This window comes from Budorcas taxicolor, chromosome 11, assembly GCF_023091745.1.
Source record: "Budorcas taxicolor isolate Tak-1 chromosome 11, Takin1.1, whole genome shotgun sequence".
Lineage (NCBI taxonomy): Eukaryota > Metazoa > Chordata > Mammalia > Artiodactyla > Bovidae > Budorcas > Budorcas taxicolor.
Genome location: NC_068920.1, coordinates 54,947,577 through 54,966,097, shown reverse-complemented (window position 1 = coordinate 54,966,097; position 18,521 = coordinate 54,947,577). Strand labels below are relative to the sequence as shown.

Sequence of the window (18,521 nt, the reverse complement as noted above, 5' to 3'; positions counted from 1 at the left end):
GGCGCCTTCTATTGCCACTGGTGGTCAGATCCTGTCAGTATTTGTATAAAACCCTCTGTTTTAGAACTTTGCAACAGTGCTGCGGATTGTTACTTCCTTAGCTAAAGTTTGGCATCAAAATTCTAAAACAGAAGTTTAGGAATTTTGTTTTGAGTTTGGTCTGGACACCAGAAGACTGTCATTTTTATTCTCAAAAATGTGGGGGAAAAATACTCTTCTATTTATTATGGTTACATTTTTGGACTTGGAGATTTTATCTCTGTTCACCTACTATATATAAAAAATATATAATTGGTTATATTTGGCAAATAATACTGAATATAAATTAATGAAACATTCATAGTACTTTTCACTTTAAAATGACTTTTAAGGACAGCCTTCAGATAGTTAAATAACAGCTATTTTTAGTTGGTAAACCAAATTAGTTTTTATACCTGATTTTATCAAGATGAGTAAACATTTATTTTCCAGTTATCTGTGTTAGTGGCAAAGTCCTTTTAAATGACTTGACTTATTCCTTTGAAGCTCCTTTACCATCTAACCTAAGAAAAAATTTGTAGGACAGAACAGGTTTGACTGATTTTTATTCCATTTTCTTCTGAGTCCTAATTTCCCAATTGAAAGAATGCAATGATAGTAAAATTGACTCCAGTTTGTCAAGTGAGAAGAAGAGGCGTGAAAGTCATGCACTGATGTTTTTTACCTTATTCTCGTATTATGACTGTTTTTTTCCCCACGGAGTGTTTCTCTGGGTATTTATACAATTAAAAAAAGTGAAACTGTCTTTCCAACACAGGAACACTACTGTTAAAAGCATGTGTTTCGAGATTCTTTTGTTATAGCTCATCCGTCGCCGTTGACTAGTGATGGTACAGTTCACACGGGCACAAGAAAATGTCCTTGAGGAGATAAGCTTTGGGCCTTTTGTGTATTCAGCTGTGGGATAAACTTCGTTGTGCTTCGTTGTTTCAATGTGAAACGCTTTTGTGGACCAGTCACAATCATGGCCTATAGTTAGATTGCAGCTATGTGGGTCAGGTAATTAGATGCATAAATACCTACTGATTTAACACTGTCGTTCACCTACAGATATATGCTTAGTAAACATTTTTGAAACAGAGGAATGAACATTCATTCTATTGGGTATTTATGTGCCAAATGCTGTGTACAGGCATGGAGGAGGTGGTGTGGGCTGGGGGTCTTGTGAGACACGAGAAGAAAGCCCTGAAGGCTGTCTTTTCACCTTGCTTATAGTTTCCTTTGTGGTGCAGAAGCTTTTAAGTTTAATTAGGTCCCGTTTGTTTATTTTTGCTTTTATTTCCAATATTCTGGGAGGTGGGTCATGGAGGATCCTGCTGTGATGTATGTCAGAAAGAGTTTTGCCTATGTCCAGGTTTGATGCATGATACCTGATGCTTGGGGCTGGTGCACTGAGACGACCCGGAGGGATGATACAGGGAAGGAGGAGGGAGGGGGTTTCAGGATGGGGAACACGTGTATACCTGTGGCGGATTCATGTTGATGTATGGCAAAACCAATACAATATTGTAAAGTAATTAACCTCCAATTAAAATAAATAAATCTATTTAAAAAAATAAATAAATTAAGTGATTAAAAAAAAAAAAAACAGCCCTGTCCTCCAGAAACTGGTCACTAAGCAGTGAAATCTAATGGCAATTGGCATTTATCATTTATTATGTGCCAGGCCCTATGGCCAAGTCTTTTTATACTTATATGCTCATTTAATCCTTATAAAATCCTTGTAGGAGGAAATTTGATGAACCCCATTTTACAAATCTTGATACTGAGACAAAGTCTGGTTACACAGCTAGGAAATAGTGGAGCCAGGAATCAAATTCAGTTTGGTTTCTGAGGCTGGACTCTTGATCACTGTTTTATCTTGCCTTTCCAATGATAACAAGACACAGATTAATTCTTTCCCCAAATGTGCTATTTGCAGACCAGTCCTAGGATGTGTTTTGCAAAATAGTAATCAGCTCCTTAGAAAAATGGTAACATTTGCTTGGAAAATACTGCATACTATAACTCCTCTTCATCACCAGCACTATTAAAATATCTTCGCTTTTTCTATTGCTAAATACTTTGGGTCATCTCTCTGTAAAGGTGTGAGAATTGTCAGTTCATTCTCAATGACAGCATTTTGAGTAGTAAATGTGGTGTCTTTTTTTTTTTTTTTTTTTTAAGGTGAAATAACTGAGGAACTTTCTTGGTGATCCAGTGATTAAGAATCTGAGCTTCTAATGTTAGGGTCACAGGCTCGATCCCAGGTTGAGGAACTAAGGTCCACATGCCAAGTGGCACAGCCAAAAAAATTTTTTTAAGTTAAAAAAAAAAGATGAGGTAACTGAAGCAGGGGTGTTAAGCGAGCTTTCTTACCTGGAACAAAGTGGGCAGCACAGAGACCTCTGCTTGAATTAGTTCTCCTGATTCAAAGCACGCTGCTCTAGGTTGTGTAAAGCAAACCTCTCCCCAGCCTTTCATCTGTGCCAGTGTGCTCTGGACTGCCCTCTGTCCAAGTCCTCGGTTATGTGTTGCTTATCTGAGTCAAAGGTGAACAGGCTAACTCTCCCTATCTTTTCACTCACCAAATTTCCATTAACATAAGCAGAAAACCTCAAGGTAGATGTGCATTTTACATTCTCTTTCTTGCGCAGTGGAGGAGCAGTTAGCCAATCAAAGCTCTTTTTTCTTTTGCCACCGCACTGGGATACTAACAACCACGATGGAAATGGACGGATCAAAGGAGGAGCGAGAAGAGGATGTCACCAAGGAGAGAGACGCTTCATGGCTTTGTGGTGGTAGGAGATTGTGGGTGAAATTCCTGGCCTTGCCTAGCTTTGTCTATTTGCAGACATCACAACCTTCATTGAGGGAATGATCTTTCTATGATAATTCTTACGTGATTTTCCTCCCCATCCAGTGATTCAAATAGGAATACAAACATTGTCTCCATTTATCAATGTGCATCAACCAGTGGAAAAGCTTACAGATGGAATTCTTTTGGGCTATGTGGACATGATGAATTAAGAAATATATCAACCTTTATGAACCATTTATTCATGTAGTCTCTTCTTTAATGGGCTCAGTCTTACCCACGGTGAGGTGGTTTTGTTGTTTTCTTTTTTCCCCATTTCACAGATGAAGAAATTTAGATTCCAAAAAGTGACTCCTTCCTGTTTATTCTCTGATTGGATGATTTCAATTTGACCTTCCCAAGATCATCCAGACAGTTAAAGTGGCAAAATCAAGATCTAAATCTAGGTTCCTGGCTGACATTCTCTGAGCATGAGTTAAGTGATAAAATATAGTGGATCCCCAGGAAAACATTCAAACATCCATTCAAGATGACATTTGGAAACTTGCCAAGAAAATAGCATACAGGTTATGGGCAGTGAGTTTTAAGCTCATGCCCTGTAGTTATTGATTTTATCCTTATAAGTGGTTCCAAATAATTACTTTCTTTTGGTAGAGGGATTATGCCAACAAATTCTCATAGAATCAAACATCCATTAACATCTATAGATTTGGAAGAGTAAAGTCAGGGTGACTGAGCTTCTCCAGACTTCCAAGGAAATAACTTTTGCCATCTAGAAAATACTCGAAAAGCTTAAGGAGTCCTGAACGCTGCATTTAAGCAGCTCTGTTTAAAGAAGGGATCTTATCAGATTGATCTTTACCTAATGAGTCTTTCACTGATTCAGGAAGCTTGTTTGAAAATTTATGTAAATGAGCTTTATATCTACATATAAGGGATTCTTGGATTATGTGAGAAATTATATATGCTCTGGCTTAACTTTATTTCCTCAAAATAATTGGAACATATCATTGATAAGCATTATATCTAGATAATTTTATAGAAAAGCATTAAAAGGCATTTTAAAAGATAATATTAAATTATATTACATATATATTCAAAGCCTCCTATTAAAAAAAGTGTATCTCATGTCAGAATATATATAGACGCTGAGACTAAGAAATTAATGTTTTGGACTCAAAGGTAATTATCCATTATGTGAGATATGGACTGGTAGTGAGGTATGTAGCTATTTAGATTATTTTCTTGTATTTTCACTGTAATACTGAATACACATTCAAAATCGTAATTATTATTGTTGTTTTTAACATTTTAGCCAGAAATAATAGAAATTTGTGAATGTAAAGTGTTTGTGTCTGCATCTGAAAACACTGATGTGATGTTGGATTGACAGGCTACAGAAGTTGCTTCTGGTTCTCCTAAAGCAACCTAAAAGTAAAGTGAGTTTGTCTAATGGGAAGAATATTATTGTACCACCATTTGATGGTATCACTGCCTTGCTAATGAACATGCAGTGATGGAAAATGCAACTCTTCTAGAAGGAAGAAAGAAGTGGAGATTAGGAAGGCAGGGGAGCAGGATTACCCTGCAGGAAGAGAGAGGTGGTGAAAGCTGAGAGATAAAGGAAGCAGTTACACCCTTGAAAGAGAGTTCTAGATAAGGAAACCAGGCAGGATAAGGTTTTTAAAAATGGAGACACTGAGATAAAGAGTTTATTGTAAAATGGAAGAACAAAAGATATCAAGAGAATGCAAGGGTGACGAAGAAAAAATCAATAGCTTTTAAATATAGAAAGTATCTGGGAAAGAAGACTACAGAAGCCCCAGTGCCAGAGGGAGCTTCAGAAGCGCATGTGCTCCCCTGAGGAGCGCCAGTGCCTCCACACACAGACACAGGCACACACAACTCTCTTAACAGCACGGTGTATTCAGAACTGAACCTACTGGGGATAGGCATGAGGGGCATCACTCTGTGATTTAAGATGACTTTTTTTTTTTTCAGTTGAATTTTAAAGTTACATAATGGAGCAGGCCTTGCTATTCACCTTACACTATAATACAGGAAGGAACTGGAAATGTGAGCAAAGAGGAAGGTTTGATAAACAGATACCATTTTGAAGGATATATTCTCTCCGTCTCTAAGAAATTGCATTTTAAGCTCAGCATTCAAGTATAAATACGCAAGGAAATCATTCTAGAAACAACTATCCTCCCAATTTGGAAAGATTGGAGCCTGTGTGTTTTATTCATTGCTATAGCAGATGCTGAATACATTGTATTTAGTATATAAATAAGTGCAAATGTTTTTCTGGATGCAAGCAGTGTGTATTTCTTTAAACAATTTATTGCTTACCTGGGACTCTTAGCAGCAATCAAGGACAAATCAAAAGCCTTGTTCTAATTTGGAAACTCTATTATGAGACTGAAACATCCTCATGTGTGTAATGGGTTGGAAGCTGCCAAGACTATTTGTTAGGTGTTCTTAAGTTTGGCTGCTTATTCATCAGTATTTAAAAAAATACTAGTGCCTCCTTAAGAGATACGATTTAGTTGGTCTTCTGGCCTAGTCATACTAACGACTAGTGACCCAGTCATTAGTATTTTTTTTTTTCTTTTCTAAATTGAGGCGTAATTGATATACATTACATTAGCTTCAGCTATACATGATTCAGTATTTGTATATATTGCAAAATGATCATTAAAGTCTAGTCTAGTAAGATCTACCCCCTTAACAGCATCAGTAGTATTTCTCAAAAGTTCTCTCTGCTCCCCATTTGTGGTTATGTAACCTGGTTTGAGAACCTTTGTGTTACACAGCTAGTGTTATATACTTACAACTTGAATATTAATCATTTTTGTCCATCCTCCTCATTATTAGTTATATTTGCTTGTCATATTACATCTTAGGGAACAGAGTTTGTAACCTCTATTGATACAGAATAGGAATGGGTCTTGGGTGATATATACACAGGTTTTTTTGTTGTTGTTGCTGTTGGACACTTTTTGTGGTATAACTGGGGCTAATTTGTGAGGCTCTAAATTTATCCTATAGCTTTACCCTAAAGCTATTGATGGGGATGCTATGAAATAGTGTCTGTTACCTTAAAAAAGACAATATGGAAAAGTAGGGCTATTTAGGCTTCCCAGGTGCCGCTAGTGGTTAGAAGATGTAAGAAACATGGGATCGATCCCTGGGTCAGGAAATCCCCTGGAAGAGAGCACAGCAACCCACTCCAGTATTCATGCCTAGAGAAGCCCATGGCCAGAGGAGCCTGGCAGGCTACAGTCCATAGGGTGACCCAATGGACTGAAGTGACTTAGCACGCACACAGGGCTATTTAATTAAAGCACTACTGCTATCAAGGCATGTTTGCATTAGGTAAAGTACTTTAAAAATTCCCTTTGAACTGTCTCATTTTGAATGTATCAGTGGGAAGAACATTTATAGGTTATATCTTCCACTGAGGATTGAAGCACCATTTGTGGGAATTACAGGGATATGTTGACAATCGTGCCTTTCATTCATCTGTGCTGCTGCTGCTGCTGCGTCGTCGCTTCAGTCGTGTCCGACTCTGTGCGACCCCATAGATGGCCTCCCACCAGGCTCCCCCATCCCTGGGATTCTCCAGGCAAGAACACTGGAGTGGGTTGTCATTTCCTTCTCCAATTCATTCATCTGTGAGACACCTACAAATTTTGAATTGGTTAGTATGCCGGTGAGATACTTCTAGAGTCTTCCACCTGCTAAAGTGTGAAGGATGGAAAACATGGGTTGAAAGACTTTGACTTTTGGACACCCAAACCTGCTTTATCAAATGCCTCTTCCACCCTCCATGTGTGTTCAGACTTCACCTCATCCCAGTGTGTCTCAACACTCCACACCTACTTGAATCTTGGCAGGTGTGGTGTTCACTGCTAATGTCTGTTAAACAAAAAGTGGTCACCTTCAGGGCTTCTTGTAATTTGTGTCATAAAACAGCACCCAAACTCAAAACAAATAAGCCTTTACAAGCCAAAGGTGGTATTAATTGACAGGAACAGAAGTTGCTCTTTTGGGTGAAGGGCCACTTTAATTCAGTGGGCACTCACCTCATCAGAGCTCCCTGTGATGATAGATATTTTGTAAGTGCTAACACAATTCACTGTTGTTTAGTAGCTAAGTCATGTCTGACTCTTTTGCGACCCCCTGGACTGTAGCCCATCAGGTTCCTCTGTCCATGGGATTCTCTGGGCAAGAACACTGGAGTGGGGTGCCATTCCCTTCTCCAGGTGATCTTCCTGATCCAGGGATCAAACTTGTGTCTCCTGTGTTGGCAGACAGATTCTTTACCATTGAAACACCAGGGAAGCCCTAATGTGACTCATTATATGATGCTTTTAGATATTTGCACTCTGATTCTTGGCTGTGGGATGAGGCCTATAATAGGCTAGTTTCCTTACAAAAGGAGACTTTGGTCCTATAGGTGAGCCTTCCTATTAACAGATAGAGGAACTTGTTGATGAGTATGTCTATGAATCCTTACAATTTATAATGCTTCCAGAGAACACTGCTCTTTGAAAAAAATCCCTGAAATACTGTTCATCTTTGTTAAAAAGTCAGTTGTTCAACAAATATTAACTGAGCTGCTAATATGTACTGTTTAACAGTGATGAACAAAATTAACTCAGCCCCTGCTTTTATGGTGCTTGTATTCTAGCTAAACTCTCAAGAAAAAAGTGAAATTACCTTTTGAGTAACAATAACATTTAAATAATAACTTTATGTCCTTAAATCAACTGAATCTATAAAACATGATTGTAAGCTTTCTGAAGACAAGTATATTGTTTGATTTGTTTTTACTGTATAAGCAAAACAGATAACACATAACAGTCATATATAGGCATTCAGTAAATGCTTGTTGAATTAATAAATTATTCCAAATGTTCAGTCATTGTGAATGAGTTTTTAAAATTATGAAGCGTACTCTATAAATGAAATTATTCTTTAATGGTTAAATAAATAACAGCTTCATGCTCAATCTACCTATTTAAATAATCTGTCAACTTGGATGACAGATAAATCCTCTGCCTTAGTAATTTGTTTTACCAATCTCTTAGGGTCAGTTAATTAGAGCCTGTTTGTCAGATGAATCCTTAGATAACTATTTCATTAACAGTTTTTAATTTCTAATGATTAAATGTTGGTTCTTTCTTCCTTAAGTGACTACTAAACTGCCTACACTCATGAAATAAAATAAAAAAAAAATCTTAGGAACATGGACTAATACCAAAGCATATTGACGTAGCTTCTGTTCACTTAAAAATATTCAATAATGTCACCATTCATTAAAAATAATACCAACCAAAAGTTTCAAATCTTTTGGGTAACTATCTTTCATTATTCACATTCAATATTTCTTTAACAGCTATTAACCCAGCAGAAGGTGGAGGCTATATCCACAATTAGCATCGCTTTTGGGTTATTGCAGGCGTGTCCAAGTCAGATGGAATGAAACAGAAAGACCTTTCCAGAACCAAACAGATTTATAGATACTGCAACCTTCTTTTGGAAGGCTGGGGAAAATGGATCTGTCTACTGAATGCTGTTGGTTTGCATATCTGTGGACTAAATGTGTCCAATTTTTGTGAGGGATAGAGAAAAATGAACAGGAGGGACTGTTCCCTCCTGGGAAGGACTTCTTCCATGTATTCAATCGTCTCTGTTTCCAACCAGAAGGCCACTTATATTAGCATATATCCCAGGCAAAGACTACTCTGTGAGAGGTGGGTTTTTACCAAGGCCTCTCTTGGAATGTGCTTATCTTTAGGAACAATTCTTGTGATGCCGTGGATTTTTCTCCTGTCCCAACTTCTTCCATAGAGTGTATTTCTTTGGTCTGTTCAATGACTTATGCAGCTTTTAAATATATGCTCTGAAATTTGGAACATTAATACGTTGCCATTGCAAAATGCTTAATCTTCTAAATTGCCTTCACATACTTAGATACACACCCACCCGGAAATCCAAAGATGTGGCATAACACCTTCACTTTTAAGTTGAAATAAATCTAGCTTTTCGCTTGATGGTTAGCATTTCCCCTCTCTTTCTGGTAGGTTTTTTTTCTTCTTGATTTTCTTTCCCTCTTTACACATGTTGATCCTTTCGAAAATGAATGTTTGCCAAATCTAGTCTGAGTTGGAAGGGAGGTGGGGAAGAGTTGATATGAAAAGTTCTGACTAAGAACGCTAGCAACTGATTTCTAGTCTAGAGGTGGGCTCTGTGCCTGGTTAAGCAATTAAATTACAATTACACTGATTGATATTATAAACCAGACTTTGGGAAAATGAGTTTGGGGACTGGTGACATCTAGACTCATTTTTCACTTGCATCTTAGGGAGAAAAATCAGCACCTGTGGAAGATAAGAGTTGTTTCTTCCTCTAGGGTAGCCAGTTTTCACTTGTAACTCTGAGCTGTGCTCTAGAGACAGGAAGCAAATTCATAACCTCGACCATCTCTTCTAAAATGTAAAGAGAAAAACTGCAGTATCTTTTATCTGGGGGCATGTTAAATAAATTCAGGGGAAAAAGTTTTTATCTCCAAGTAATTGATTTGAATCCTCACCATTGGCCAAAAAAATCTTAGTTTGTTTTGGATGTGAAATCAAGGAGTTTAGTGGTTTCAATCATTTCTTACTGAAATGGTATTCTTTAATTCACTTTCAAGCTGCACTACTGCTATTCATGGGATAGCTATGTTATAGAAGTGTGTCAGTATTTGGGTCTGCTACTGTGGCATGCTACTTGGCTGTTAATAAAGTATTGTCAGTAGGGCAAATATTCAACAGCGTCATCAAGTTTGAATGCAATAAGTTTGTATTAGAAAAATGATGCAGACTATAAGATTCCACAAGTCCTTTTGGTATCTTGCCTTCACCAATAAATTGTAGATTTATGAGAAATATGACTTTGCTTTAAACCCTCAGAGGAAATATTTTAAAAGAATTAAATAAGAAACCAGGCACCTCTAGGTAAAGGAAAAACATTAAAATTTCATAATAGTTTGAGAATTTGTTTGATAAATCTACACTGGTATCAGAATATTCTCCCAGACAATGAAAGCACTGTGAGCCCTAAGGTTAAGGGAGAGCTTCTAAGGAAAATTATAGCTGCACAGAAACATTGTAGATTTCCAAATTTTAAAGGCATTAAACATTAAGGATAAACACGCACTTCGCTCATTTCCCTGGATTAAGTGTGGTATGTTAGAAAGGTGTGCACTTTCCCCATTATACCCATCAGGTTTTGAAAATGCAAATCTGCATATAGTCAGAAAGCATATTTGACTTCTGTTTATTTGTAATGGGTTAAGGCAAATCGAAATACTGAGTACAACATACGGGAAATATCTAATTTGTAAATCTGCTTATATTTCAACTGAAATGACTTGAAAGTTAAGAATCATGACACCATATCTTAGGCTATTTGTATTTCAAATGCACTGCATTCACTAGAGAAGTAAGAATATACTTTGCTGCTTAAAATCATGATATTCAAAGATCACTAGAGCCGGGCTCCCTCATCACCATTATTGAATTATTATAACTACAGCTTTGGGAATTAGAATATATTTACTGATGATGAATTCTCTACTGTATTTTATTCTGAAAAGATCTGGCTGTCATTAACAAACAACAAATTAACCTTCATTTATGAAACTTCCTTTTCTTTGGTAAGAAGTAAACTTAAACAACTTGTAAAAACTAGAAACAATCTCAAATATAGGATAGAGACATCTCATGTTAATTCAGCCACAACCTGAGACTTCATATAGGAAATGTACTAAATGTGTACTATTAGAAAAAAAGAACTGAAAGGGTCCTCTATAAAATTGGTGACCGAATTTTCAGCCTGCTGCTTGAAAACTGGCTTTCCCCCACTAGAACTTACATGCTCCATGCGTCCCTGTGCTGTGTGAGATGCGTGTCTATGAAATTGTGAAAATGGAGGCTTTTCTGGTAGCAAAGGGGTTAAGTTCTTTTTGCTTTACCAGTTTCAAATTACAATGAGAAGCCTCTTCTTTCCCAGCAGGGTTGTGCTTACATTACTCTTTAGATCTCCCTTGAAGAGGGCTGGTATATTTGTGTCTGCTGGAGGTGGAATTAACACTAAGAAGGAGAAAGAGAGTGAAGGGACTTACAGGAAGGTTTGCAAGTAAATTCAGGAAAACACATTGACTTGAATAGTACAACCTTGAGTCTTGTTTTACACTAAGACGACACAAAAGATGTTAAAGTTATCACCAAGCTGCCGGACAAATATATATTCCAACACCAAGGTGCAGATCAGCATAGATCTGTGATTCAGAAATCAGGATTTATCTTGGAAAGAGCTCAAGGGTTGAGAAGAACTCAAGAGCAAGTGAAGATCACTGTGGGAACTACAGTTTATTAGAAGATCAACTTTCGTTCATTCCAATACCAAAAGCCTGATTATCATATACTGATATAGGAATGCATAGGTCATCTGATCAAATAATATTAGTCGCCTTCTGCTCCATCCATGCAGCAAAAGCTCTTAACAACTGTGGATAATTGGAAATTCGAGTTTCAGCTTTCTTAGAAATAACTACTCTTGACATATTTCAAAATACTGAAAATAGAGCAGGAAAATCAGTGAGGATGTGTGTTCAGAAACGTCACTCTCACTTCAGAAATGAAGAATAGGTAAATTTGTTTTTCAGCTACTGGAAAAATATACCTCCTAAGAACTTAGAATTTTTTTTTTTCTTTCTGGTAAGAGGACAAGAAGGACTAAAAATATCAACTTTTGCTTTTGGACAAAAATGCATCTGACTGTATTTTTACTTAGGGGTATTGTGGGTTTCCTCTGGAGCTGCTGGGTTCTAGTGGGTTCTGCGAAAGGAAGTTTGGGAGACAATCATGTTCACTCCAGTTTTATTTATAGAAGACTACGGAACCACGAACGACGGGAAATACAGAGGGAAATTCTCTCTATCTTGGGTTTGCCTCACAGACCCAGACCATTTTCACCTGGAAAACAAGCTTCCTCTGCACCTCTCTTTATGCTGGACCTGTACAACGCCATGGCCAGTGAGGAGAACCCCGAGGAGCTGGAGTACTCCGTGACGGCGCCCCTGGCTGCAGACTCCCGGGGATCCAGGAAGGGCTCCCCAGCCTCTCCCAACGGGTACCCTCGCCGCATCCAGTTGTCTCGAGCGTCTCCCCTGACCACCCAGAGTCCTCCGCTAGCCAGCCTACACGATGCCAACTTTCTGAATGATGCTGACATGGTCATGAGCTTTGTCAATTTAGGTATGTTGTTCATTTATTTGTTAATCTATGTTATTGCAACGTGGACGTTTTCCTAATGGCTAAGTAGCTGCTTGGTAGGTGGTCATGTTTATGTAAAGTCATTTTCTGTAACTCTCCTCTCCAGCTTCTGTTTCCTTTTTTTCGTTGATGTAATATCAGATTTTGCTTTAGGCAACAGAGTCATATGTACAGATATATATTATTTTAATATAAATAGTTAAAATTAAACATGTGGTTTGGGTAGATTTGGGTCTTTTCACATCTTGTTAAAATTTCAATTTTGTTTAAATGTATGAATAAATAGGCAATAGTCTAAAGAATTTATGAGGACAGCTAATCTATGGGCCAAATAATAATGCAGGTATTTACAGATGGAAAGGTAAAAGTGACATTCTGAGCCTTTTTTTTTTTTTTTTTTGGTTAGTAATTTAAAAAGCTTATAAATGTAACTTAAATGCCACTTAAGAACTCTCATTTCAGGGCAGAAACTACTGTGAAAATATTGATGTGAAACTAATTAAGATCAAATAATATTGTAAAAGATTACTATCAGAGACTTTCAGGGACAGATTCTGAAATTCTGTGAAAAATATTTTGGAAAAGAATTTTCAATCTAACATGTTTTTACTAGAATGATTAAAATACATCATACTGACTTGATTTTTTTCAGAGGCAAGAGAAATGTAAAACATGCTATGATGGTATTTACCTATGTAAAACTTTCCTTGTCATTTAAGATAAAAATATGTCAATCAAAAAAATTATTTAATTAAAATAATTCTTAGAGAATAATTTTTAAATTATGTTTTACTGAGTGCTGATACTGACAATACCAAAAAATTGATCTTGGCAATATCAAATGATAAATTAATGCCTTGCTTTCATCTTGCAATATTACTAAAGAGTCTTCACTTTAAAATGATTTTACAAGGGCTGTGATTTTCCTTAAAATTTTTGGTAGCCACTGAAGGTAAAAGTTTGCTTTCTTTAGACTCTAAAAAAAGGAACTAAATAGAATCAACAAATGTAATCAATTCTTAATGTTAGAGTGTTTAAAACTTTGTTTTAAAATGCAATCTCCTTGGAGTTAAAGTTGACATGTTCTATTAGACACTTAATTAAAAACTTCCTCATATATTAAAAAAATATTCTTTGAAAAGTCAGATAGCAACAAATCTTAATGACACATGAAGCTTTTATAATATGCGTTGCTTAATATGCCCCGTTCATTTGCTCTGAGCAATCCTAGTAGGAAAGATAAGGTGCCTGATAAATCATATGTTTCATGTTATAAGAGACAAAGCTCTCATTATAAGCTGTAGTAAGTCATTGGTGGTTGCCTTAATCAAGTGTCCTGGGGGCCTTTTCTTCTCTATGTAATTAACAGGTTCCGTTTGGAACTTTCAAGCCATCAAAATATGTCTTAATTCTAAATTAGTTTGATTGCTTTTTCCTCGTAAGAGTGACAAGCAAATATGACTCATGGTATATTTGACTTTGTAGCAATTTCTCAAGATTATTCAATAACTTAACTTTCTTTTTAACATTTTTATAGGAAAAGTACAATCTAGCATGATTTACATATTCATAAATCACTGAAAAAGCAGTGATTACTTTATTGATTTATAAAACAATAGCTAAGTCTTGAATCTGTCCTAGTAATATATTACAATTGAATACTTTGATCATTCACAAGAGAAGTGTATTTGCTTTTTTAGAAAGGAATGAAATACTATTTTTGAACCCTTGTTCCATTGCTTTTTATAAATTTACATAGAATAAGAAAGCCAACAATAATAATAAACAGTTTTATTCAGGGACTTCTGGGACCATTTTTATCATTAAAGCATATTTATATTTTTAGATCAATAAAATTTTCATTACTTGGATTATAATTACAGAGTAGTAAATTAATTATATTATGAAATATAAGTATTAATTTTACACTAAAGAAACAATACTGGGTATGAGTTTCAGAAAATGTTTATTTATTTATTTATTCATATCATGCTTAACTTGCTGAGTAGTGATTTATCTTAAATAATAAACTGTGTTGCTTTTTCTTTAAAAATTCCAAACTAAATGTCTCACATGAAATTATTGACTAATTAATTGTGATACTAAGTGAGTTTTTCCTAGGAGTCTCTGAGGAAAATTAAACCACAATTTTATTTTATTCTCTTTAGACCATGCCTTCTAATACAGCCAAAGCTTGCACTCAATCACTACTTAGTAAAAAGCTTTGACTCCTGTATTTCTTCCATAATAAAACAGGTCAAAGCATACTTATTCAGTGTTTCTTATGGTAACATTAATTAATGAAGACTCAAGAGGATTTTATTTTATTTTTTTAGTGTCTTTAAAGATATGTATAGAGTGGAGACTGAGGGCAAATGACCAAATTAGCAAGAGGCAAGGGATTTGTATTGAGGAAGCCACCTGATATTTAAATATGTGAAAAGAATCTGTTGACATTTCCCATAATAAGTTGAATTATATGAAAAGGCTCTAGTAGCATCCTTGTTATTCATGCCTGCCTGGGTCATTTTCAAGTTACATAATGGATTTTCTACAATTATCTTGTCATTTAGAAACACTTTTTTTTTTTTCCAACATAAGTTTTGCTCCCCAAGAACAATTAAATTTAATTCAAACTGTGATTAATTTTATGTTCATAAGCAGAAAACAGATTGGAAATTACTAGAAGGAAAACATAAAATGTGAATAAGTTGCCTCAAAGGCAATGTAATAACTAAATATGAAATTAAACACATTATTCTATTCTGACCTTTAAATTATTTTTTGTGATTTGTTCACTTTGAAGAAACAATATTAATTATTGATTGTGTGAAGAGAAACTTTCCACCTAATTTTATTCATTATTCTTAGGCCAACTTTTGTCCGTCTCCTAGTCAACAGCTTTTACAGATTGATTTCTTTGGTTTGTCCTTAAAGCTATTTAATATCAGTGGAATTTTGCTTATTCAATTCCACATTATTTTGTTAGTAACAAAAACATCATTCTGGTAATTTTCTTTCAGCTATCACTTTTTCAAAAATGTTATATATCCAATGTCTTTGCAAATGAAAGGAATATTAGGTAGCTTGTTTGCAATATTTGAGTACATCTCTAGTTCACATAAAGACAAACAAGCAGTGTATTTCTAAGACCTTTTAGTTAGAAACTAACTTCACTTGATTACTTGGTTACTGTATAATTAAAATGATGGAACATTTGTAGACATTTCAGAGTAAAGTACAGAAAACAGCAAACACAGGAAATTCACTTTAATATTACTCTTTGTCTACATGTAGTTCCCTGATAAAGAACTTTAGGTTTATTAATGGGCTTTGATCAGTTGGCTTGGAGTCAAATTCTTAGGTACAATTCAAGAATGTAAACTCATTCTCATGCATAAAAGTATGAAAATGTGGTGCTTACATTTTTTTTGTTTGTATTTTTATAACAACATGTTTAGCATGTTAAGGTATGAAATAGAAAAATAGTTTCACAATTTTAAATGAAAGCCTTCTCCCTTACTCTCCCCAATCATTAAACTCTCCTGGTACTGGAAGAAAAAAAATGTGCTTATACTCTCAGTTGACAGATTTGAAAGACATCATTGATATTTATTGTTGGTTTTGGCTGACTCAAGTGCCCAGCGGAGAGGAACTTATACACAGATCTACCTAAAGAAGCCTATCCATGTAGTCCCTCCAACAGGGTTATTAACACTTGTGTAACATAAACACACCTATAAACACACGCAAGTTTTTTTTTTTTTTTGAGGAAGGGGGGATGGGAGGAAAAAACATCTAAAACCATTATAGTACATATTCAAGGTTTATGCCTGGAATAACAAACGCAAATATTGGGTGAAATAGTCATTGTTTCCCCACTTTTCACTTTTGAAAATAAGTTGCTGAGGGTGGAGACCTCTATCTTTCTTCTCCGTGAACTCTTGGCATTCTTGACCATGCCCCAGGGGGGAAGCCTGTTCTTCTCTAATGCTATGTCCTTGTTGATGGACGACATGGCTGCAGAGATAATTATAACCATAGTTTAATTAGAAGTGTTTTGAAGGTTTGAATGGTCACTCACAAATTGCTAGTTTTAGAAGTTTGATCAGGAGTCCCTGCTGGAGAGAAGGTATTGACATGACGACACACTCTGGAAGGGCTTGGGGCGGCTCACCTGCCGCCTCCAGCTCCTTCCTTTGCATCCTTCCATTTCTGCAGTACCACCGCCCTCTCTTCTTTGCCTCCCCCTCCTCCACCCCCATCTTTCGGCCTTTCCCCTGGAGTTCTAGGGCCTCTCCAGCTCCAGGCTGTCTTGGCATCCCTCTCCTCACTGCCCCACCTCTCCTGGGGTCTGCCTTTGGTCCTTCTTTCTTCATGGCTGGAGGCTTAGATGAGCTGAAAATCAATTTGTCACAGCTCCGTAATTGAGGTACAGTCTCCTGTTTTCTCTCTCCTCGACAAGGAAAAGGATACTAAGGGCCCATGGCAGCCTCCGTGCATCAGGAGCAAAGCTCCCCAGGGCATCGGAACCTCTCCAGCAGGCTGTTGAGGCCACTTTAATTGCTCTCTACCATCCCCATTCTTCCTTGCCTCCTCACCTCTCCCTGAAGATCTCCTGGACTATATTTAATTGTTTGTGCCTCTCCTAATTTATAACACGATTAAAATTTAAAAGGGGGAAATTCAAGGACAAGTGTTACAAAAGGGAAAAACCGCATCACTGAACAAAAATCACGCTCATCAAAAATGCAACTTGTTTTTGAGTTAGAAAACCCTTCGACTGATAGAATTTTTGTGGAATACTCGTTGCATGTCTGTGGAGAGTGATGGTTTCCTTTTTTAAGTTGAGGAGAGATGTTGAGAAAATATAAAGAGATCAGGAATAAACTGGTGGAGGCAGGGAATAGGGAGGATGAAACGGAGACAGAAAAAGTATTTTTCTAAAGCCCTGTAAAGGAGGAAAATGAATGGAATGAGTGTGAGGGGCCGTCTCTGGGCCTCGCAGGTGGAGGCTGTGGGGAAACCCTCTGTCCGCCTCATCCTGAGATGGCAGATCACGCCACATCCCCAACCGCATCAGCTCCGGGGGAAGCCCTTTCATCCCTGCAGACTGAAAAATACTGAAATACCGGAGCGGGGCGGAGGGAGGGGGCACTCAGTGTGTGTGTAGAAGGAGCACACAGACGGGCCACTCACATTTGCAGTCATAAATAATGTAGTAACTCAGCTTGAAAAAACCACAGGTTCAAGGAAGAGGCTTCCCTGACGCAGAGAGGGGCTGAGATCAGAGGAGCCACTGAAAGGGTGGGGGGGAGACAATGCGTCCCTTGTTCTAGGGAATATTTATGAGTGCTTCTTTGCACCTTCAGTTCATATTTTATTGGCCGGGCTGTGGGGTTTCCCCATTTGCTCATCCCTTAAAATAATACCCTTGGCTAAGATAGCCTTTAAAATACACCAGTTAGTCCTGACAACTGGCTCATTTATTTGGGGAGAGGGAAAGGGAGCTGCTGATCTGTCCATGCCTGATGGGGATGTTTAGGATACAGTCGTGGATCTTAAAAATTATGACTCAGATAAAAATCGTAGTGGGAGTATTCACCTGCCATTTTCAGAGATGTTTACAAGAATCTATGGAACCAAATAGCAGCCCAGGTTTGTGAGAGTCTTGTTTTAATGGTTGTGATAAAATTGATAATATAATAAGGTATTATAGAAACAAAATCTGTTGAAAAGTACAATGTTCAAAATGAAAAAATAAAATCATTTGTAAGTTAGTAAAAAGTCTGCTTAGTGGTTTGAGGAGAAAAGGAAATAACAAACCTTCATAACCAAAGAGAACACATATATTATACTTGGAAAGCAGTGAACTACCTACCTATTGTAGAAAATGTAGAAACCCAGATCTTGTATAAAGTTGAATTGTTTGGTTGGTATAAAAATTAAACCAAGGTTTAATTATTTTATAATTTCTAAGATGATGAAGGTCCTTGGCTTCACAATGATGTGTCCTTTCACCCTATTTTGCCTAAACAAGGCAGTCTTGGAAATTGCATTACAAAAAGAATGCTGCGTTTTAGAAATAAATCCATCTAATTACATTATCTCTTACATATTGTGTTTATTTAACTTCTTTCTGGAAGTAAAGAACAACTGCTATTGTGCTTGTGGTTTAATTGCTTTCTTGAAGTTGTTTGCAATAAAGAAAATAGTTTAAAGAGGTCAGATGCAAATCTCATTTAGATTTTATGCAGGCCTAGAAGACATGTCAACATTAAAAGATTTATTAACATTTACAAACTCCTTCAGCTATGCTGTCTTGATATGAGAAATTCAGTATTATTTGTTGTGCA

The 18,521-nt window shown here is 36.6% G+C and overlaps 1 protein-coding gene across 1 annotated transcript in view; it reads left to right on the top strand.

Moving 5' to 3' along the window:
• Positions 1 to 11,657: 11,657 nt before the first annotated feature.
• BMP5 (bone morphogenetic protein 5) overlaps positions 11,658 to 18,521 on the top strand; it is a 137,486-nt gene continuing 130,622 nt past the window's right edge. Inside the window, exon 1 of the mRNA XM_052649024.1 lies at positions 11,658 to 12,147. Within this exon, the coding sequence (XP_052504984.1) occupies positions 11,658 to 12,147 (490 nt within the window). The remainder of the gene's footprint in view (positions 12,148 to 18,521) is intronic.